This window comes from Colias philodice, chromosome 19 (genome assembly GCF_061535455.1).
Source record: "Colias philodice isolate Cphi_HAF_F1 chromosome 19, ilColPhil1 Martin Lab GWU primary, whole genome shotgun sequence".
NCBI lineage: Eukaryota > Metazoa > Arthropoda > Insecta > Lepidoptera > Pieridae > Colias > Colias philodice.
The window spans coordinates 6,396,993-6,420,185 of NC_143104.1; the positions used below are offsets into that span (position 1 = coordinate 6,396,993).

A 23,193-nucleotide genomic window follows, 5' to 3' on the forward strand; every position below is an offset into this window, starting at 1 on the left:
AAGAGACAACACACTGTTATCTGCTTGGCATTCAAATCCACATGTAGCCACTTTTTGTTCTAAAAAGGTAGTGCTTGCCTTTACTTTATCGAATACTAAAATATCGATAAATAAAAAAATTAAGTTATAAAATTGCTTGAAGATAATTTAAGATTCGTTTAATTTTGAATTATGGATAGGTAATTCCAAATTTTAAGATTCGTTTAATTTGGAATTATTCATTTACGATGCGTATTGACTGCCTTGCATTGTATGGTAGTGGTATTTATAAAATAATATTATGAGGTATTTCGGTTAGGTTTTTTTTATGGTAGGTTGTTTTTATCGTTTCGTAAAAAGGTACGTCTTTTTTCCTGTTTTCATAGATTCATTCATAGAATTATGCGGAACCCTTCGTGCGCGAATCTGACTTCCACCTGGTTGATCTTTTTACAATAGTCGTACAATAGTCGATCAATAGTCGTATCCTACTAATATTATAAAAGCAAAAATATATAAGAATGGACATATTTTGATACTCTTTCACGTAAAAACTACTGAATGAGTTTTTATGGAACTTCATAATTATATAGTTTAAACATCAGAATAACATATTATAGGCTACAATTTACCGCAGGAAAATAACTCATTCCCACAGGAAAAAATTGGTACAAGTTTAAAATAAATTGCTTCAAATAAAACAAATAAACATTTATTTTTTTTACAACCTTTTAATTTCGATACTTAATTACCAAATTACAATATTTATTATTTAAAATAGATGCCACCTTAAACTTGTGGCACAGCATCTCTGCAAAGCACTTTACTATTCTTCCCGTCTGATTCGAAATGATTTGAACAAGGCCGAGAATGTTTTGAAGGCTTCCAATTTTTCCTGTGCTATAGCTTTAACCCAAACATCTTTTAATTGTTCTCCAGCCAGAAACCTGCAAATAACAATAAAATCCATACTTAAATACCTTTTTTTTTTCTCCTAACCTAAAGCAGTCATTATCAATGAAGTACTTCGTTCCTACTCAAGTATCGATAATTGCACAACACTATGGAAGTTATATTTTGCATTTTTTCTAAAAACTAAGCTGATTATGATTTCATTTCAATGATTACGGTTAGATAAAACATAGATGATTAAGAAAATAAGGTAAATTAACTTATTTATAATACAATTAACAAAAAAATTGGTCAAAACACTAACCTGTGAAATGACAAATTTCTATCTTCGTCCGATTTCACATTACTACGGCTTTTACAGCCGTAAGCAACACAAGCCATGTTATCTTTAGTCAATTGTCTTTTCATAAAATAACAAATTAAACTAAAACACTCGTTTTTCACTTCAAAAAAGATAAGTAAAATAACCAAGCGATGATCACCAGACTGGTGATCAAAACAAATTGTAATGACTACATGTCATTTCAAACTGTCGAACTGACATATATCTGTCCTCTTTTTTCGCATGACATTTTGCCATAAGCTAAAAAGACCAAACTAGTGCGTTATTGTTCAATTAATTGCTCCAGGCTTGTTAATTGCTCCGAGCAACGCATAACTGTGGTACAAATGAGACCCATCCAAATGTGCATCCAAAGTTAGGTGTGAAAGGGATAAAAAAACATACAGGCGTTATTCAAGGTCATATTTTCTTGTTTCAAGTTAATGTTCATACTGAAATCTCCAGATTATTAGATATATAAGCTTCTTGGACCCATCCGTGCCACAGAATACTTATCCTTCCTCCCTGTTGCGAGATTAGCATCCTCTGTACCCATACACAATACACATTATCATATTGTAATACTCCGCGTTCGTTTAATACGACATTACCGACTCCGAAACTCACAGAAAAAAAAACTAAATGGGACCTAATAAAAAAATTGTGGGACCTTAAAGGACCTAACGGAGACCTATCGATTAAGGTCATTTTCGACCCAATATTCCATATATATACGTACCAATGCAAATTTAGCAAGTATATAAATAGGATAAGTATATACTTAAAATAATTTGGAAAATCCAAAAGTGCACGCCTCATAATTTTTTTTTAATAAATATTTATTAATTATTATTTTTGTTTATTTAATAACAATTAAACCACATCGAATCAGACCCTGAAAAATGAAAGGGTTCTATTCCTGAGCATACTCAAGCGTAAGAGAAAAAAAAAGACTCGATTAGTAAAGTATTTCGGTCGCTATCGTGTTAACAAGAAAAAGGATCCGCACATACAGACACACGGACGTCCAAGACAGAACTTTTTTAAACTGTTTTTTAACTAGTTTAAATAACAAAAATGACATCAAAAATATCATGAACGTTAAAAATAGTGTTTTTTCTTAATATGTGTGTGTATGTATTATCTTACAAGTGCAATGTATGATACATAAAGACATTTTAAGTTTGAAAAATCAGATGTTTTGCGCGAAGTGACAGTAGTACCCACCTCAACGCTTCGCTTATGAGGCGTGCAATTATAAAGTGGGTGTAGTATATTTCAGTATTTTACTTGCAGAAACCTTGTTTTTACATTTAAAAATGTAGGTACTTTTACATCAGTCAGAATCGACATTCGAAATCGAAAATTTAACAATTATTCCAAAAGTTTTCAAACTTCGGTCAAGTGAATGGTTCATTGGGACGACAATAAATCTCATTTTGCAACGTTGTCCGCAGTCCGGAACTGCAATTAAATTATTTTTTGCTGTATGGTCGTGAAAAAAATTCCAAAAGTTCTGCAAACTTGGGGAAGTTTTCGATTTAATATTTCATATCACGTATGTATTAAATTTGCAATCAATCTAAGTGTACGGAACATTGTTAAAATTGCAATTAAATTATTTTTTGCTATATAGTCGTGAAAAAAATTCCAAAAGTTCTGCAAACTTGACACACATATCGGAAATATATACCGAACGGTTGTATAAATTTGCAACCTTTTTCGTTGACTGGAACATGTTTTTATAATTATTTTTAATTCGTGGTCATTTTTTCGAGTAAGGTGGTCTCGGAATACAAATTACAAAAGTTTTGGAACTTGGTTGCAAACTTAGAAAAAATCTATTCTGATGCATTTACAAATTTGCAACCTCATTCAGTTTAATAAAAAAAAACATTAATATTCAATATTAAAAGATATTCCCTACACTGAGATTGGTTGCAAATTTAATACATACGTGATATGAAATATTATATCGAAAATTTCCCCAAGTTTGTAGAACTTTTAGAACTTTTTTCACGACCATACAGCAAAAAATAATTAATTAATTGCAGTTCCGGACTGCGGACAAGGTTGCAAAATGAGATTTATTGTCGTCCCAATGTACCATTCACTTGACCCAAGTTTGAAAACTTTTGGAATTATTGTGAATTGAATGTCTTGACTGACTGGACAAACGGGAAAATATTATATTCTAGCATCGAAAACGTTTCTGCTTATAAATTAAATATGTGTTTTGAAATAATATGTTACCAATTCCTGAACGAATCTTCAATCTCCCGCGCTTTCGGCTCCACTGTCAAAACTTTGCTATTGAGAAATCAGAAATGCGAATGTGTTCATTGTTGAATAGATCTAAATAACAAAAAGCAATGTGATTAGATAAACTGTTTATAAAGCAGTTAATTATTATTTTATTGGCATAGTGTACGTATTTGTCTGTATTTTGCGCACTATGAAACCTCAAAAATCGCCTGAAAATGAAGAAGTGACGCCGTCCAAGAAAAAACTGAAGCAAGCTCGGCTTCCATTTAAACTTTTAACTGAAGTATCACCAAAAACTGATGTAGTGCAAACAAGAAAGAGAAAACTCTCGGTGCCAGATCCGCAACCAGTCACAAAAGTTGGTAAAATAACCAAAGAAAATGAAATATCAAATGAGTTAGTCGTGATCAGTGATGATGACAGTAAGGATACTGAAGGAACAAAAGTGGAGAATAACGCGAAACATCTGAATCCATTCGTCAAATTAGTAGATACCGCGTGGAAAAAGAAACTTAATAAATCTAAAACGTCTAGAAAAAAGAAAAGTGTATTAAATAATAATGTTACGGGAGTTTGTAATGGCAAAAATGAGAGTGCAACAGCAAATGATTTGGTTAATGATGCAAATAATACTTCTCGGTCTGAAACAACTGCAGACGTCGAGAAAATGGATGTTGACGAGACAGATGCAGATCATAATGAAACTGTAGAGCCATCTGAAGCAGTTGAAAAATCAACAAAAAACTCAAAGTCCGATGAACTTGAAAATGAAAAATTAGATAGTAGTGAAAATAAACAGGATATAATATCATTGGAGGACTCTAATGATCCCACTGATATTGAACCCAAATGTGATGATAATGTGGAAAGTGTAAAAAGTAATAATGATGAAGAAAAAAATGAAGATAATAGTGATTCAGAGAATAGTGAGGTTGAATGTAACACAAATTCTAAGCAAGAGGAATCTGAAAGTACAGAAAAGGAAAAAAGTCCTGTAACACCAAGAAGAATAACTCGGAATAAGGTCAATAATAGCAATAAGAGCCTTAATACTTCCCTAATAAGTACAAGTGATGATGTTAGCTCTACTCCTAATACTCCTAAACGTAACACTAGAAGCTCTTCAGTTGTTGCAAGTGAAGGGGATGTCTCGATAAATGAATCTGCAAACACAAATCTCACTCCCAAACAGGTAAGAAAGCATATACAGTTTTGGTCCATGAAAATAAATGCTATAGATAATAGATTAACTATAATTTATTTTGCTATATTTTTTATCCTATTTTGCCTTTTTACATAATATTTGTGGCAAATAATAAAAATTTTCTGAGTGCATTGAAAATTAATGGAAAATTTGGTAATGATGTTTTTAATTTCTAACATGAAAGCAGTGAATATCTGTTCAATAAAAAAATACCATTTATGAGAAACCTCATCCTTATATTGTATAATTAAAAATATAGTTTATACAGGATGTAATCGTTAAGTGTGCACAGTCGATAGTCATATCTCATACTAAATGTATGGGAGTGTTTGATGTAAATTTTTTGGATTTTTCCCGTTTTATTTTTAAAAAGTTATTATTGTCATTTTACTAATTAGGTAAAGGACTTTCGATATCAGTATAAAGTTTTTTGATATCTAAAATAGTTACGGAATAATTGCCTGTGCACACTTAACGATTACACCCTGTATATCTCTAAAATGCACTTCCATCAAGAGTTAAACAGATAACAGTACAAAATATAACTTAAAGTAAGATATATGCACTTTTATATTATTAGTATGGAAAATGTCTATTGTTATAAATTTATTATTAATTCACAGGCACAAAAGAAACTCGAATCTGCTAAAAAGAAAGAAGAAAGGGATAAGAAAAGACAACAGGAAAAAGAGGAAAGAGCTAGAATAAGGCAAGAAAAAGAGGAACAAAAGAAAAAGGAAAGGGAAGAAAAGGAGGAGGCCAGGAAACGAGAGAAGGAAGAAAAGGAGGAGCAGAAGAGGAAAGAGAGAGAAGAGAAGGAAAAGCAGAAAGAATTGGAAAAAAGTGAGAATCATATTTGTCTGTATAATTTATTTAAATATACTACAGTGCAACCTTAATATAACGTACCTCAATATAACGATATCCTCGATATAACAAATTTTTCGTAATCCCCTTGAATTGTCAATAAGATTCAATATAAAATTTCCCTTTACATTACAAACATTTTTTGCGAACAACCTCTTTATAAATAACGAATTTTTAACTATCAAGAAAAAGTATAAATACCTCTAATTAACGAATTTCGTTAACCCAAAACCTTTATATAAAGTTCCAACCAATGTAAAGATTCTTAATCTCATAGTATGTGTTTAATGTCGCGACAGGTTTTGACATGTTCGTTTTTGTTCTTTGACTTTTGTTCGTAAAACGATCATTTTTGTTTAAATGGAAAGTAATGCAAACACTGCGGCTCGTCACTATTGTTAAAGATTCTAGTTGAAATGGCTCAGAAACATTGTTACCGCTTTATAACGAATTTTAGACCAACCTAACCTCAACAACATAACGAACCTCAGTTCAACGAATTTTTGCCTTTGAGTGAAATGAATTTAATTTGTTCTAGATCGAAATACAATAATCAATAATATAGAAATTAAGCATTATGACTTTATATTATGGAAAAATTTATATTATGATTAAGTAAAAATGCTGCTTACCCATATTCAAATTTTTATTTTACTTATAAAATAATTGAAATACTTTTTTAGAACTGAGAGAAGAAAAGGAGGAACAGAAACGGAAGGAAAAAGAAGAAAAGGAAGAGCAAAGAAAGAAAGAAAAGGAGGCGCGAGAAGAAGAGAAAAGAAAGAAACAAGAGGCTTTAGAACAAGAAAAGCAAGAACAAGAGCAGAAAAAGAAAAAGGCAGCAGAGGCATTTGTGAGCTTTTTTGTTCCGAAACAAAAATCGGAAAAAGATCAAACTACAATTTGTTTCAGTAAAAATGACATGTTATCGAACTTTACTATTAAAGCTGACATGAGATTAGCCCCAGCTGTTCGCGTCACTTTAGCAGACGATAAAAAACAAGCATTAGATAATTTCCTACAGACACAAAATATAAAAGATCTGTACATAAAGAATATCAAAAATGGTGATATAAAGCCATTGAGTAGTGGCAAGACGTGGCCACTGGATGAGAAAGATGATGATGTTATGATTATTGGTAAGTTTTTATTAAAGGGCTGATAGACGTACAAACTTTAAAATCGCGGTTTTAAAGTTCGCGTACTTACTCGGCTCGACGTCGGTGACACACGTAGAGCTTGGTCAGTAGCTTCTCGCGTGTCACCGATATCGAATGTCTCTATGTCATCAACAGAGGGAATTTTATGTTATTCAGGAATTAAATATAGACATTTTTAATTTAATAACCAGCACTTATTTTTAAGTAAATAGCATTCTAACAAAATAAATGTTCAAAAATTTAAGGATATATTTTCGTTTTTACTATTATATTTTGAGGGTACTTTACAAAAAAAGAGCGTGTGCGCCGAGCCCACGCGTCAGGAGTGAAACTTCCTTGGCGTGATTCAAAGATACCTTCGCCAATATTCAATTATATTATATTCATTCATATTAATTATATTAAATTATTTTCATAAAACTAAAAGAAGAAGACGAAATTAATTGAACTTTTGCACTTAGTAACACCTATTATAGCTAGACAGGCTAGGCTCGCGGCTCGCGGCGGTGACAGACGTGCGAGCGAAGGCGGGCTACGAGTAAAATTTCAAACATGTTGGATCGTCAACGAACTTACTCGACGGTTTTTAAGTACGCGTACTTGGGGTGACACACGAGCGAAAAAGGTCGTCGAGCCACAAGTTCGCGTACTTACTCGTACGTGTGTCACCCCTTTTAAATTGGCTTTATGGACAAATATAATTCTCTCTTAATTTAATTTTTCTTGAATATTCAGTTCAGTTTTTTGGTTCTCATCATCCTAACTAGATGACTGCGACATATAAATTATGGTGATATTAATGAAATATTATAAATGAAACAAAGAATGTATGTGCTTTCATTTTATTTCATTTATACATACATCCTAATACTATTATAAAGGCGAAAGTTTGTATGTATGGAGGTTTGTTAATTGTTACTCTTTCAGGCAAATACTACTGAACCGATTACAATGAAATTAAGCACACATATAGAGGGTAACTTGGATTAACACATAGGATAGGTTTTATCCCGGGAATCCCACGGGAACGGGAACTATGCGGATTTTCCTTTGAAAACGCGGGCGAAGCCGCGGGCGGAAATCTAGTTATAAATAAAACAAAGAATGTATGTGCTTTCATTTTATTTCATTTATACATACATAGAATATAATAAGCTTCAATTCCAATATTTTGCCAAATATTTCATATTATGCCTTACAATTACAGAAGACGAATTGCCTCCAATAGACGGTGCTGGGGAGGTTCTAGAATGTGACTCGATTGTAAGAGAAAAGTTAAGGCCCAAGTTGTTGAGTTTCCATGAAAACCGACGTCCACCTTACTGGGGTACCTGGAGAAAGAAAAGTGCACATATTAATCCAAGACAACCTTTTAAAATGGATGAGGTATGTTATTTTATTTTAGTTGAATGTAGAAGTGTTTGTATAGTGAATAATGAATATGATGGGTTGGTGTTTAGTAACAGATAGCATTAATTTAGTAAAAAAATATGTTCCCCCTTATCTGATACTTTGAAAAATTTTCAAGTAGTTAAATGTTTAAGAACCATTTGTTTCTATTTTTGAAGTGAAACTTCTTTAGGCGCTTTGAGAGTCAAATTTCATGTTCGCGTCATGGAGTAAGGCGACAAATTTGGTATCTTTGAATTTTGCCAAAGAAGTTTCACATCTGACATGTGTGCTCGGCACACACGCTCTTTTTTTCTATCCATATCTATATGACGCTTTTAAAATCTGCTTAAAAATGGGTAATTGAACAAATAAATACGCCAGTTTAATTTTAATCACATGCCTTATTGTATTTATAGAAACAACTGGACTATGAAGTAGATAGTGACGAAGAATGGGAAGAGGAGGAAGGTGAAAGTATAGATGGTAGCGCTGCGGGCAGCGACAATGAGGAGGGGCCTGATGAATATGAAGTGGACAATGAGGTGTTTGTGCCGCATGGGTACTTGAGTGACGAGGTTAGTGCTAATTGCAAATACAAGTCGTAAAAATATTTTGCCACATACAATTTTTTTTATATTTCTAGCAATGGATATGAAGCAGATGCTTTATATGTCTGTTTCACTGATTGGTTTCTTAAGCTCTTCTGCCAAATCGGACCAAATCGGACATAGTACATGTAACTCAATGTAAAGGATAGTGTCTTATTCATATAACCATTCTTAATTTCCAGGAAGCAACTATGGACGACGATGACGTATTGTCTCTCTCACCTGAAACACAAAAAGCAAGACTGAAAAATTTAGAAGATGAATTCGAGTCGGAAATGAAAAAACCGACAGAAAAATTAAAACCTAGACTCTATGGTCTACTATGGGAATCGGCTGACGGCGGGAAACCAGAAAAGTGTGTTGATGCTCTATGGAATTACTTTAGCAAGATGGCAATGATTATGAATGATCCAACGCCTTTCTTGCAACCTTCGACTGAAACTGAAGGAACTGAGAAGAAAAAAGTTAAAAAGAAAAAAGTTCCCACAGATACTGAACAAAAGAGTCCAAGCGCCGAGAAAAAGAAAAAGCCGAAAGCCGAATCTAAAGAAAACAAAACTAAAAATGAGAAACAAGAAAAGAACCAACTGGGTATTAACGCATTTTTGACTAAATTAAAGACTTCGTAAATTACAACTCCATTGTTAGTTCAAATATTTTATTTTTATGTTTAATTTAAGGTTTGATACTATATATGTGCATATGTGCCTTATTTATCTTTCTCGTATAGTGTTGTGAATCTTTCTGATAAAGATTTAACTTATTATTACATTTAGCTGGATAAAAATGATTGAAATATGTTGAGGATTATAATTTATGGCGTCTCATCCTATATTAAATACAATATAATTATTATAACTGTAGTAGGTTAATAAGTTTTCAGGAAGTTAAAAAAAATTGCCGTCATTTTTAATAGGGTTTCATTTATAAATGTGTACATCCTGGTAAAATGACATTTTTATACTATAATTACTTAATAATTTGACAAAATTGTAAATAAATATATTTTATAATTTCCTACTATACTACTATAGATAATAAAAATTTCATAAAACGTTAAATTATGTTTGATTTTATTATTATACGCTTCTATTGGCGTGCCGCGTGATGACATTTAATTTACAGCGAAAGCCTTCCTCGATAAATGAGTTATCTAATACTCGAGAATTTTTCTAATGCGACTATAGTCTGTCCACTATAAGAATTGCTTTTTGACAGCTCGACGGGTGATACCAGAAGTGATGTACAAAAGATTATCGATTGTGAGACCATTTCAATTATAAATTCAAAATTTTATCATAAATCGAATCAGGTACGTAAATAATAATTACAACGTAAACATACTAATAAGATATGTAATAATAAGACCACATATCTATGCATTTTATGTTAAAACTAAACTAAACTAATATTTTATTATTTATTGGTTTCTATCTTACAATTTGGTTGTCTTTATGTTTAAATTATATAACATAATAGAAGAGTTTTTCTGTATCGGATACATTTTACAGAGTATTTCTATCGATTATTATAATCTATCGACCATAATTATAATCTATTGAAAAATTCTGTGTAGACATCACTAAGTGGGCGGGGCCTGTCCATGAAGTACAATAATTATTTGTATGACATTTTAACATAGAAAATACAATCCTTCATAGGCGTGAAGCTGTCAAAAAGCAAATAATATAATGGACAGAGTATAGTACACAGTATTACAATATTATTTCCTACTAGTACTTCAGCTATATGACGTCTTTTTATAGCTATTTATAAAGGTTAACTATTTCTTTTATTCCGATAATATTACATTAACAAAACTAAGAAGGCAGTAAATTGTTAATTAATGAAAACTCCATAATTGTTTGATATAAAAATAAAATACCACAAATAAAACATTAATATTTAAAAAAAAAACATACAACTGACGTTTTGTTCAGTTTAAATAGCAATAGCTATAAACATCCTAATTTAAAATGTCGAAGAAAATACAATACAGAGATGTATCCGACGGATTAAAGAAATTACGGGATTTTTTACTGGGCAGGAAGTTTACGTTGCCCCATCGTTTCCCGCCTTTCCTTGCGCCTAGAACTATTCCTCCCGCAGAAATACCTAGATGTCCGGACTATAAATATTCTGGTCAATATTACTATGAGAGGAATGCATTTGATTCAGTCAAGCCGCCTGTAGTCGCCCCTGTCGCTGCCGGACCTCCTCTCAGTCATGACCCAAGTAAAAAAGGAGCTGCGCTAAAATCGGACGATGTAAGTATTTCGTCGTTTTTATGTATAGAGGTTTTGAATGCACTCTATCGTTTTGCCACTAGCACTAAATCATATAGAAACCTTTCATTCCATTTATACAAGTTTCAGTGTTCTAAATGAGCAAAGCAACTATTGAATTTCAATAGAGAGAAATCTTTCTGTGTAACTACGAGTTAACTACATATTTGTAATTATTTGAACATAATAAGTATCAAGTATGATCAATTACTATGAACAATTTCAATGAACTTATTAATTGTAGGTATGTATTTCCTTTACCAGAAAGTAGAGCCTTTTATGAATCTGTCAGAGCAAGGTATTTATTCAAATGTAGCATGGTGCTATAATAAGAGTACATATTATATTGATGATTTTCTTTCAGATTTGCTTCAACCAACCGCCAACTCCCGGACAGCCCTGGTGGTGGGATGGGCACTGCTATTACGAGTACGTTGACGATCCTCCACCAAAACCAGTTGTGGCCGCAACTAAATCTGATCGACATTCCCCTCAATGCCCTCCCTCGTCGTCTCCTCCGAAGAAATAGTTTTAGTTTTTGAATATTTATGAATGTTATTAAATTATGCTTTTGAAATTTGCTTGCCCATTTTCATTTAGATTGTAATTTTTTTTACAACAACGCAACGCAACGTTGAGAAGAGAGGAGGAGGACCTACCTTTAGTGACTTTAATAAATTAACTATTAGAGTCTAATAGTATTAAGCAATAATATAAATATCAGTACTAAAGAGTAATACAACAGTATAACTACTTTTTCAAATATTGTACACATAACTTTAACCTTGATATTTGAACGAGCGGTCACGAGTTGTCCCTTAACCGTTAAATAATAGTTTACGTAGAATAGCTGTTTAATTTATGTACTAAGCAAAATAATTAAGCTCTTTTACGCTTCTTTTAGACAACTATGTGAGTAGCATAGAAATATGGAAAAAATCAGTACCTAACTAAACTTTGCCTTTAACGATTTATGAATATGCAAAATGTAGAGCTGCTGTAAAAATTGAATATTGTGCCAACACCTAGCTATACAAAATATTATTAAGCTTGTAATATTTCCTTTGTGAAGATTCTCTTATTCGATCGTATTTCATTTCCATAATGTCAAGGCAAGAATTGTGAAATATCAGACGTGCTTACATTCGCACTCCATACATTATGTATAACACATTTTCTTCTGACTGCATTTCATTCTTGAGCAATAGTTTTCAATATCACTGATGGCTGCATTAAATTGAGTGTGTGACAAATAGTGTACAACATAATATCTTTAAAAGAAATATGTTGTTTATCTATTTCACTAATTACTTTTTTACCTACTCTAGGTACTTCTATTATAGGTATCTGGGTACATAGTACATAGTACATAGACCCAGATACCGCTACGGAATGTTATATTTTGATATTGCAAAAAATAATCAAAATTATACGAGCCAGACGTCGGTGCGCTAACACAATTGTTTTTTTTTATATTCTAGCATTTACCCTATCGCTTTCTTTCAATGCGACAAGTAAAGTACAGCTTTTAATTATCCACAATTCGCAAATCCAAAATGCGATAAGGGGCTTATGCTGATAACATCGAACGGTTATTAGACCGCGTTCGAGACAAGGGCTCAAGAGCGTTCATCGCTAGTGATTAGGATTAATCTGTTGAACCATAGCTACAAATTTACGATAGGCGACCGTGGCGGTCGGCGCATGAGCGAAATTACGCGGTACGCCCGGCCGCCAGTGCTTCCAACATCATTACTCACTCCACACGCATCGGAGTCTCGAACCTCCGACTTATCGAGAATAATGACATACCCACACCCTCCCTCAGCGCCGACGTACTTCACGAGTTATTAAAGAAACTAAAATAATGACCCATAAAAACGGTGTTGGAATGTTGTGCTCGCTCTAAGGAATCTGACTGTATTGCTGTGTTCAGTGACGCTTTTGAAATTTAAGTGCGTTAGTGAGAAGAGCCACCTGTGAACCGAGTCCCAGACAGCGTAAAGATGAAGGAAGACAGCGATAATTCAGCGCTGGCTGAGCGAATAGCTGAATTCAAGAGCGATCCGGAGAAACTTCGGCAAGCCTCTGAATTCGTAGATCAACTGATTCAGCAAGCAAAGAAAGAAGCAGAAATAAAACATAAAGAGAAAGAGAGAAGCAAATTTGTAAGTATCAATGTATATTTATCCCCGTAAGGAAAGTGGATGTGATGTGTGAGTGGATGTGGGCGGTAAGTTCATTGTAGATTTGCAATAGAACGCAACCGCTTCTTGATACTAGATCCCTAGAATATCCGACTTATGTCGAAAATATGTAAATTAAAACTATTTTGCATGTTTAATCTATTTTCGCGCACGTAAATTACCTCCATCACTCTTTGAGTCTTTTGACAGCAGATCAATACTCTTCATTCGCCAGTTTTATTATAAACAGCTGTTGGAAACAAATAATGTTTGGATGTTCTGATCCTCATTTGCAATATGTTTTTGTTTTCAACAAGTGTGGGTAGATGTTATCTTTATCCATGTATAATGTATTGCATAATTTGATCCATATCTATAAGCAGATATCTTATATTGGACAAATAAGCGATAAATTTTGGTAACACAATATTGATGTTCATGAGATTAGTATTTTCGATCTGATAATAATGTACAACTGCATAATATCTATAAATAGACTGATCAAAAACAAAAAATAGTTTCCGTTACTTTCAAAAGTACTGTACCCTATTTTGTAGGATATCTGATAATATACCTACTAAACAGTTTAGTCATTAGGTCATTAGTTTAGTCTAAACTAATGACCAAATGACTCGTAAATATTGTTTTATATTGTTCTGAGATTCTTGTACCTATATTGATTGTTTAGAAATAGAAAATTTATTCGTTTATATTAATTATACTTCCCCTTATTCTCATCTATTTCGAGCTCTATACACTCTTACATAAATACCTCTGTCTACCGAGTTTTTTGCTTGAGTCCTCTTGAAATTGTAATGTTATCGACAATCTATGCTCATAAACGAATAATTTATTCCAAGTCTTCTCATTAAAATTCCAACAACCTTATAGAAAAGGAAACTCGGGTTATAATAAATAGATAAGTCTTAAGGCGATAACCTAGGACGACCTGAATACGATTATTGTAATTACATGTTATTTTCTCGCATGTTCGTGACTTCAAACGATGCTAAATAAGATTTCTATTCATAATTTTTCTTTGATGAATAAGTAAAAAAAAAACTATTCATTTAGGTATTTTTATTTTAGAGTACATGTACTTACTTATAAATAAACTCTATAATTGAACATTGAGATAATATGTATTGAATTTGTTTATAGTTTTAAATTTCTATTGCTCGCTTTTGCATCGTCCAATTTTGTAACCATTTTTTTGTAGTCATACTAATAGTAATACAAATTTCTTATTGTTTCAGGAATCACAAGAGCTCGGATCAAGTGAGTAAATTAACTAATTAAAATAAAATCTATTCTATATTAGTTAACTTATAGATAGAAAATCACATACAATATCTACAATTTCATCAAAGACGATTTAGTAGTTTTGTAGTGACAATAAACATAGTGTCACTAGATTTAAATATTGATAAAGATAACGTTTAATTATAGTAGATACCTACGATATGATCCTGCGACTTCTAGACACCTCTAGTCTGGCCGAAGTCAGCATCTCAAAATGTAGTCTCATACCACTACCTGAATCTAAACAAGTTGATCCTTTTATAGTTTTATTATACCTACATCTATCTTTATTATATAAATCTTTTTATAACCGTATAAACTATAATCGATCGTTCAGGATATAAATACCCTATACATTACCCAATACAATTTCTACTATGTACAATAGACATAATCCTTACGCATATTTACATATTTACGCATATTTTTTGTTTGTTGTAAGTTCTATATTACTTAAAAGTTATTCAATTTGTCATGAACAAAAAGCTGTTGTACCTACTTTGTTTTTGTCAAAAGCTCTCTCATTTTGTATGGCCTCTTAAAACTTTGGTAATCTTTTATCGTTCTTTAACTTTGAGAATATGAAATAAGATGTAGGTAATAGGAATAAGATGTAGATCACATATAGGTACCTATGAATTAAAATAAATACGTAATAGTAATATGTATTACTTATAAATTATAATAGTTATAATTAGTTAAATGAGAAGTTCATAATTTACCAATGAATGGATTAATCCATCATTCTAATTGTAGTAACTATTGTGTAGCTTTTAATAGAAAGCATTTCAATATTTTTGTGTTTAGATGTACCGACAAAAATAGGTCATGATATGTTCCACCCTTCTTTTGAACAAAAGTCTTCATAGAAATAAGAACGGAAGGCATTCGTGCTTATTCAAAATAGGTGCCCTTTCGAACAATAAGGTCACACGAAAATGGACCTTTTATGTTCCGGAACTAAAATATTCATAACCGTACTGATGTGAGGGTTCCGTAAATTATATAGAGAACTTTAAAGGAATAAACCATCGGGCATCCTTTTTAATTTAGATAATAAATGTTTTTATTTAATAAATAACAATATCAAATTAACATTCAGTTATGTTTCCTTTTATAATTGATTTAATTTCTTTAAAATAAATTAATTTGTCAACGAATAGATAGGGATACCTATAACACATACCTACCTAATTAAGATTAATGTACGTATAGGTAGACACTTCTTTAGATTAGCGCCAGCAAAAGTAGGAATATAGGTACGGTACTTACCCACATTTAGAAAATCATAATATAATATTAGGTAGGTAATCAAATTTGTAATTTTTCTTCTCCACACTGAAAGTGTACCTACCGATAAAAATAGTTATCTTTTAATAGTTGTGCCTACCTACCTTATTAGCCATCTCTATCTGTAAGATACAAATTAATTTTGAGGTCTGTTGTTACCTATTTGTTAGGGACCATGGTAGATTGTTGCAAAAAAAATTGTAAATAGTAAAATGAATATTATAATATATAGTATACTTGTAACATAGTGATAACTTATCCTTCACGGGGACTCATGTTGATGGAATTTCACTTATTTCGATGACATTTTAATTATTTTGAAATAAAAAATTGCGTATGGCACCTATTTAACAACGAAAATAGGTTATTTAACGACCTGGTTTATTTGTGTTGAAATAATATTGCATAAAATCTATTACCTACTAATTCTATGAAATGTCGCATGATAAAGAAGACATTGACATGATTGTCGACCTATCATTAATTGATACCACTTAATAAAATACCTATAGTAGGTAACATTAGTGCATCGTAAAGACAACCAATAACCACGTTTAAACCGTTTATTTAAAGTAATGAAGGGGAAGTACTCAATTGTATTGTGAGTTAAAAATAACAGAGCGAAGTAAAGCGACATGATTGTTTGATGACGCAATTGCTTTGTGTTTACTCACACAAGGCAAGTATTAATTTCGTGAACAATAGATAAGAAAATCACGAGCTACCTGTAAATATGCGGATTATTTGTCATCTTTATCGAGATGACATAAGGGCCTTGGCTTGTGAGTTGTGATAATAATATTTAGTAACCTTGAAAGTGCATTGTTTTGCGAGGTAACTAAAATGTTTTTTGTGGCTTTACTTTTTTGGGGACTCAAAAAGTTAGTTGGATAAATTATTATACCTACTCTGTTTGAAGCTTAAATAATAAAGGTTACAAAGCAAGCCGAACTGAATAAGTAATTATAAGTAGGTAGTAACTGCGCAAAATAATATTTAGAAAATATGAGAACGGTTTATTAAAAAAAAACCGGCCAAGTGCAAGTCGGACTCGCGCACCGAGGGCTCCGAAAAAATCTATTGCACGCCTCATAAGCGAAGCGTTGAGGTGGGTACTACTGTCACTTCGCGCAAAACATCTGATTTTTCAAACTTAAAATGTCTTTATGTATCATACATTGCACTTGTAAGATAATACATACACACACATATTAAGAAAAAACACTATTTTTAACATTCATGATATTTTTGATGTCATTTTTGTTATTTAAACTAGTTAAAAAACAGTTTAAAAAAGTTCTGTCTTGGACGTCCGTGTGTCTGTATGTGCGGAGGATTTTCTTGTTAACACGATAGCGACCGAAATACTTTACTAATCGAGTCTTTTTTTTTCTCTTACGCTTGAGTATGCTCAGGAATAGAACCCTTTCATTTTTCAGGGTCTGATTCGATGTGGTTTAATTGTTATTAAATAAACAAAAATAATAATTAATAAATAATTATTAAAAAAAAATTATGAGGCGTGCACTTTTGGATTTTCCAAATTATTTTATATTACGTTGTAATTGTAACTTTATGCTTTTAGCAATTTTTCCTTTATCTCTGCTTCAAGACTCTGTGTTCACGGGAAGTTCCCTGTAGGTTTGATTCTATGAAAAATGTAGAAATTTTTGCATAATGTGATCATGTCATGTCACTTTACGCTCATTATCATCTGAAAACAGAATCTGAATACGATAACCGCAGACAAATTTATTGATCAAAATAGGCCAACTAGAAATAATTTATTAATAATTTTGTCATTGTGGTTAGATGATTCACTATAAATTAGATTTTTTTTAGTTTTACTTTGTTTTCGAATCTTTCTGCTCAATCTATGAGGTCTGAAAAAAGAACGAAGGACTAATTATTCCACTATGTATTTGCAAAATCTACGAATTAATTAATACTTTACTTCATAGTTCATATTATGTGCTATTCTATATGGTCATTAATGTCAATTATGTAGCGGCTCGCTCATTAAAATTTTGCACAATTAATGATGTGAATAATACTGAAATATCTGCAATAACGAATGCACTTATGTTATGTTGTCTGGGCTTTTGCTCGCACAATACGTTCGGATCGATCGAAGCTCCGTAGCCTCCCTACGTGTAATCCGCCCCTGAGCGATGAAAGCAGAGGTTTATTTGCCTTTAGAATATATTGATTTTGCATATTATTTACCTGCATGAGCAACTAACGTGTCGCGTAACGTGAACTGACAAAGAGAATGTGCATGTATAATTATGGTAAACTCTAGTAGGAAGGTATAGGTAGGTAGCAATATAAATATACAAAGCCTTACCTACATAGGTAGTAGGTACCTGTTTCTGTTTAATGAAAGTTCATTGTACGAATATACATAAATTCATTATTCAAAAGCACGTGTTAGGTAATTTTGAATTATATTTAAATGTAAGTAGCTAATAGACTTAGAACAAGAATAAAATTAGAATTTTAGATAGGTATTATTAGTTCTTTCTTTATTGACAAAAAAAATATTTATGTAAAAAATAAATTAATTATTTATGGAAAATCCAAGGCAGGCTTACCTAAACATTTTTCTTGGTCTTTTCCACGTCTTTTTAATGGCATTATGCTCATAAATCATAATACATATAATAATTATGTAGCCAGCTAAATAAAAACATTAATCTTAGGTAATAGATAATAGTTATTATTCATAATAACATAAAGATACAATGTAAAGTGTAAACTCTAGACTAGGGCATGCACCCGGGTTTACCCGGTTCCGAAAAACCCGGGTAAACCCGGGTTTTTTGATGATCTTGAGAACCGGGTCTGAATAGTATGAAACCCGGTTCTCCCGGTTCCGACCAAAATATTAAAATATAAAGTATTATTTATATTTTGCTGCATTATTTTAACAAATTTATTCTATCTGGCAACGTCAGACTCACGTGTATCGCGAATTTTCGTGCCGCGCCTCAAGCGTGGCTCCGATTTGTTGTCTAACCTTAGATGCTATAAGTTTCCTACGGTTGTATTACCAAAAAAATAAATTAGGCTTCGAAAATGACACAAATTAGGCTACAGAAATATTTTTGTTAGATTTGTCGTGAATTTGAAAAGCTGTTGATTTTACTGTTTCATATAATGATCCAGTCATGTTTTTGTTTTTGGTATCAAGCTGAAATTTATATCGAATACTCAATCAAGTCTTCGGTCCCTTTTTTGTGAAAAAGTCAAACTCACAAGCCAACGCATCAAAAGATACAGCCGTAAATGCTGAAAATTTTCGCAAATTTCGACATTCGCATGGGACTCAAAACCTGCTGGGTACTTTTCATGAACACAGAGCCTTTAAATTTGGTAAAAGTAACGTCTTATAACACAGATAAAGGAAAAATTGCTAGAAACATAAATTTTTAAGTTACAGCATTATAAAAAATAGGTTTGTTCGGAGCCCTCGGAGCGCGAGTCCGACTCGCACTTGGCCGGTTTTTTGCTTTACAGTTTACAGTTTGCAGTTAATGGATAAGGTTTAAGTTTATATGTGATATTATGATAACAAGGTACTTTTATAAGACTGATAAATAAAGAGAAGTATTGAAATTTTGTTTCTTTATTAATTTAATAAAATAAGGCACAAACCGCGTAAAATAAAAGGCCCATCAGGTACTTTTACAGTTACTTTTGTTTAATTTCGTATTTTTTTCCGAAGTATTATACAAGAACCGGGTAACCCGGTTCTACCCGGTTCTGAGCTCGATTTGGAACCGGGTTTCAGAAACTTGGAACCGGACTCGGTTCTGCATGCCCTACTCTAGACTCATAAAGCTCAATACTGTAGCTGTACCTACATCGCTCGTTAGTACGCGTCGTAGCCATTTCATTCACTTTAGAGCTCTACCGCTAGGGGAGATACGTAGGCGGAGGGCAGTTGGGAGGTGCTCAAATGAGACAAACTTCAACCCTAATTAAATTGAAGGTAGACACGAAAATACTTCTCTTTTTTACTATCAAGCCCGGCACGTTCATTCTTTTATTACGTTTGTGGAGCTTTTCGCGATATCGCACCGTTAAACCGTGATTTATTCGCGTGTTAAACTGTAAACCAGGGGATTTAGTGCAATGTACAGCCACATAAATCGACCATTATTTTAAAATGTATTTAGAGTTTATATTTTCTTTGAGGCATAATAAATCTGGGTCAGTGTACATGCCGTAATGTATGCAGGTCCGTTGTTGTAAAAAGTATATGATTTATCCGGTGTGTTTGAATTTTTTGTATGAAATATGCGCAATGCTCTAAAGTTTTATTTTAAATTTGTGTTGTAAGGTAGGTCACAGTACGTAGGTTCTCGACTACTTACTTACTCGTATATATAGCCTAGCCAAATAATATCTATGAAAATAGTCTCCAATAATTTGAAGCCAAATCGTATTACATAAATCATTCAATTTATTTTTGGAGCTAGTCGGTAATTTTAGTTATAGCGTAGGCTTAAGGAGGCTACTACCACTGCCAGAACAAAGCCTTACCATGAGGGTATTAACAGTGTCTTTTGAAATTATTATCTTTTTCAGATAACCTCAAACGGCGGTTCGGTCGAGCCCGCGGTTTCATGCTGCGTATGTTCGACGCTCTGTGCAACTGCACGCAGACAGCGGCCGCTGCCGCACGCACACACGCCCGCAACAATCCCTTTACAAAGCGCTAAACATTTGCCGCCATTTTCGAGATCAACTGGTACGTGTTGGCACTTGGCAGTGAGGGTTGGTTTGAGACACGCGGGTAACTAAATGATATACTGAGAGGAAGATAAAGAATGATCGGATGGAAAATATATTATTCATTTTAAGAGTGGTGCGCTATGCAATATGATAATTCATTATGATACTGCAAGCATTTCTAGATAGGATAGAGATGATCTGTTTTGTATTATTGATAATCCGGGATTGAATAGTGACGTTAGCTACCTAACATTTTAAGCGTATACCTACACGTGACCTCTGAAGTTAAATGTCGAGCGTTTGTATGCCGAATTTGAGCTACGGTAACATCAATATTCAGGGCGAAGGAAAGCTTGCGATCTCAAATTATTAAGATTGTATATGGAATTATTAGATATACTCTGTGTTGTAGGTGAACCACGAACGCGCAAAAGCAGACACAAAATATATAATTAATTTATATATCTCCTATGTAACTATATCCTTTACCAAATAGCTTAGATTAGTGTCTTCCTATTTTCCTTAGACGTTGTGATACCCACTGATGTATTCGTAATTAAAAAAACGCTTAGTATTTATCTTCTATATTGTGTATAGTAGCATTAAACGTAGCGAAATATCTTGAAGACCCATATCAGTGTATTTTGGATTATATGAAAATGTAGAACTTAAAATAAATGTTGTAAGTTTATAGTCGATGATGGAATTACAAACAAACATTTTAACAATTGATGTAAATAAGTGTTAAGTTGTCTGTAATGAAGCTATTTTATCTATATCCTAATCTTATTTATTTTATAGTTATCTTGAAACATTTATATACCGAGTATATATTTTATAAAATTATTATTTAATTTGTAACAACATATAATATACACATAGATATATAAAATGACTGCAGTATTGAAACTTTAACTTTTACGTCTACTTTTTGATGGCAATTTTAATAAAAGAGTATCCCTAAGAATTTTTATATGACATGATTTTTACTTTTTAGTACTTAGTCTTCGGAAAGAACATTTTTATTTATGAAGTAGCATTATTTTCAAAATTAACCAAAATATTTTGTCAAATAAGTAGTCGATGCTATCACCAAATATAATAAGAAATGTTTACCTACTACTGCACCTTTAAACTTAAAGGTAACATAATGTTGTGTTCAATTTTGGTTTTTAAATAGTGAATTACCAGTGGTAGATAATCTAGAAGCTATAATATTATATTCTTCTATATTCTTCGACCTATCATAATATTATTGTAAAAATATTATTGTTTCACTGTCGAGCGAGATTGTATGTTCTTGTGAGCTGTATTATAAATGTTCAATGTGATATCCTGCCTGTAACTAAAACTTCCGATGTGATCTGACTTGCGAATTCTTCTATCAAATAAATGATTTTGTGAATGTGGTTGTTTTATTTTGGAAGCTATTTTCCTGTGTAGGTAAGTACTTGTTACGTTTATACAAAAATAAACAAAACGTGTGAAATCCTTTCTTTTTGGAAATTACTTACTTACGTAGGTATAGTTAGTTACAATATGTTAGTTATGTAAAACCATTAACCACCAAGATGATAAAATAATACATATCTCTCCTCTGGAAAAATAGTTAAGGACACTCCACTCCTTTACCTTTTTACACGCTTTTTATTAGCTTTGAATTATGGTATCGCATCGTGGCCTAGGTACCTTGTAATTAATTAATTAATTATTTAGGTACTTACGAATATGAACGGAGGGTTCTAATTATTGTTAAATAGCGCCATCTATTGCATACTTAATCCCGACACTAGATGTCGCCATATGTAAGAATAGTTTATAAATTATAATATACTTTAGAGATAACAAATAATTGAGACTGTCAAATAATCTTATATATAAAAATGAATCGCAAAATGTGTTGGTAAGCGCATAACTCGAGAACGGCTGAACCGATTTCGATAATTCTTGTTTTATTATATTCCTTGAAGTACGAGGATGGTTCTTATGTAGAGAAAACGTAATTATGTACCACGGGCGAAGCCGGGGCGGACCGCTAGTAGACAAATAAAAATTTGAAATAAAATAATTTTGCGGCTTTAAATTTAAATGTAACCTATCGTTTCTTTCAAGTTAGATCAAACCATGGACAAAATATATACTATATTATTTTGTCCATGTTCTTATGTTAATCTTTAAAATAATTTTACTTAATAATAATATGCCATTCCAATTTCCAATAACTCAAACTATCTAGTTATGAATTGTTAATTATGGATCATTGATCATTAATTTATATAGGTAGTTTGAGATATTGCAATGGTTTATGCTAAGCAAAATTATTATGTACTCATCGATCTGTCGTCAATTGACGTTTTACAAGATACAGCATAAGAGCTAGCGCGCCAAGAAGCTTATATCTAATACACTGGAGATTGCACTATGACCATTAACTTGTCACAAGAAAATATAACCTTGAATGACGTCAGTGCTGTTTTTTGTCTCTTTCTGTGGGTGACCACACTGGTTTGTATATTCAGGATTTTTCGAAATAAAAAAAACTAAAAATCATGGTCTATAAATAATAACGACATATATTTTTAACAGTATTTATATTATAATATTACTGGTCAACTTAAATGAATAATTATCATCTTTATAGGTACATACCATTTTAATTGGTAGAGAATGATAGTTTTAAA

General features: G+C 32.2%; 3 protein-coding genes and 1 long non-coding RNA gene across 4 annotated transcripts; 3 read left to right on the forward strand and 1 right to left on the reverse strand.

Moving 5' to 3' along the window:
- Window positions 1-496: 496 nt before the first annotated feature.
- LOC149479998 (uncharacterized) lies at window positions 497-1,378 on the reverse strand. The gene is made up of 2 exons (XR_016317136.1): window positions 1,196-1,378; window positions 497-926 (listed from the first exon to the last, which is right to left on the reverse strand). It is a non-coding gene; the product is annotated as an uncharacterized LOC149479998 (long non-coding RNA).
- Window positions 1,379-3,505: 2,127 nt separating this feature from the next.
- On the forward strand, window positions 3,506-9,421 carry LOC149479999 (uncharacterized). The gene is made up of 6 exons (XM_089707203.1): window positions 3,506-4,670; window positions 5,306-5,525; window positions 6,233-6,688; window positions 7,917-8,095; window positions 8,518-8,676; window positions 8,892-9,421. Exons 1-6 carry the CDS (start codon window positions 3,669-3,671, stop codon window positions 9,336-9,338), a joined length of 2,463 nt encoding a protein of 820 aa, XP_089563329.1. The 5' UTR covers window positions 3,506-3,668; the 3' UTR covers window positions 9,339-9,421.
- A 1,200-nt stretch (window positions 9,422-10,621) lies between these two features.
- Window positions 10,622-11,633, forward strand: LOC149480000 (uncharacterized). Its single transcript, XM_089707309.1, has 2 exons — window positions 10,622-10,976; window positions 11,359-11,633. The coding sequence occupies exons 1-2, from the start codon at window positions 10,686-10,688 to the stop codon at window positions 11,521-11,523; spliced, it is 456 nt and encodes a 151-aa protein (XP_089563435.1). The 5' UTR covers window positions 10,622-10,685; the 3' UTR covers window positions 11,524-11,633.
- Window positions 11,634-12,686: 1,053 nt separating this feature from the next.
- Window positions 12,687-21,917, forward strand: LOC149480001 (uncharacterized). The gene is made up of 3 exons (XM_089707311.1): window positions 12,687-13,162; window positions 14,437-14,458; window positions 20,366-21,917. Exons 1-3 carry the CDS (start codon window positions 13,001-13,003, stop codon window positions 20,497-20,499), a joined length of 318 nt encoding a protein of 105 aa, XP_089563437.1. The 5' UTR covers window positions 12,687-13,000; the 3' UTR covers window positions 20,500-21,917.
- Window positions 21,918-23,193: the final 1,276 nt, after the last annotated feature.

Excerpts from the sequence above, each read along its gene's own strand:
- LOC149479999 (XM_089707203.1), top strand. The coding sequence starts at position 3,669 with ATGAAACCTCAAAAATCGCCTGAAAATGAAGAAGTGACGCCGTCCAAG. Across the intron at positions 4,671-5,305 it reads CAAATCTCACTCCCAAACAG|GCACAAAAGAAACTCGAATC; the intron begins GTAAGAAAGCAT and ends ATTAATTCACAG. Across the intron at positions 6,689-7,916 it reads TGATGATGTTATGATTATTG|AAGACGAATTGCCTCCAATA; the intron begins GTAAGTTTTTAT and ends TTACAATTACAG.
- LOC149480000 (XM_089707309.1), top strand. The coding sequence starts at position 10,686 with ATGTCGAAGAAAATACAATACAGAGATGTATCCGACGGATTAAAGAAA. Across the intron at positions 10,977-11,358 it reads CTGCGCTAAAATCGGACGAT|ATTTGCTTCAACCAACCGCC; the intron begins GTAAGTATTTCG and ends ATTTTCTTTCAG.
- LOC149480001 (XM_089707311.1), top strand. The coding sequence starts at position 13,001 with ATGAAGGAAGACAGCGATAATTCAGCGCTGGCTGAGCGAATAGCTGAA. Across the intron at positions 13,163-14,436 it reads AGAAAGAGAGAAGCAAATTT|GAATCACAAGAGCTCGGATC; the intron begins GTAAGTATCAAT and ends TTATTGTTTCAG. Across the intron at positions 14,459-20,365 it reads ATCACAAGAGCTCGGATCAA|ATAACCTCAAACGGCGGTTC; the intron begins GTGAGTAAATTA and ends TATCTTTTTCAG.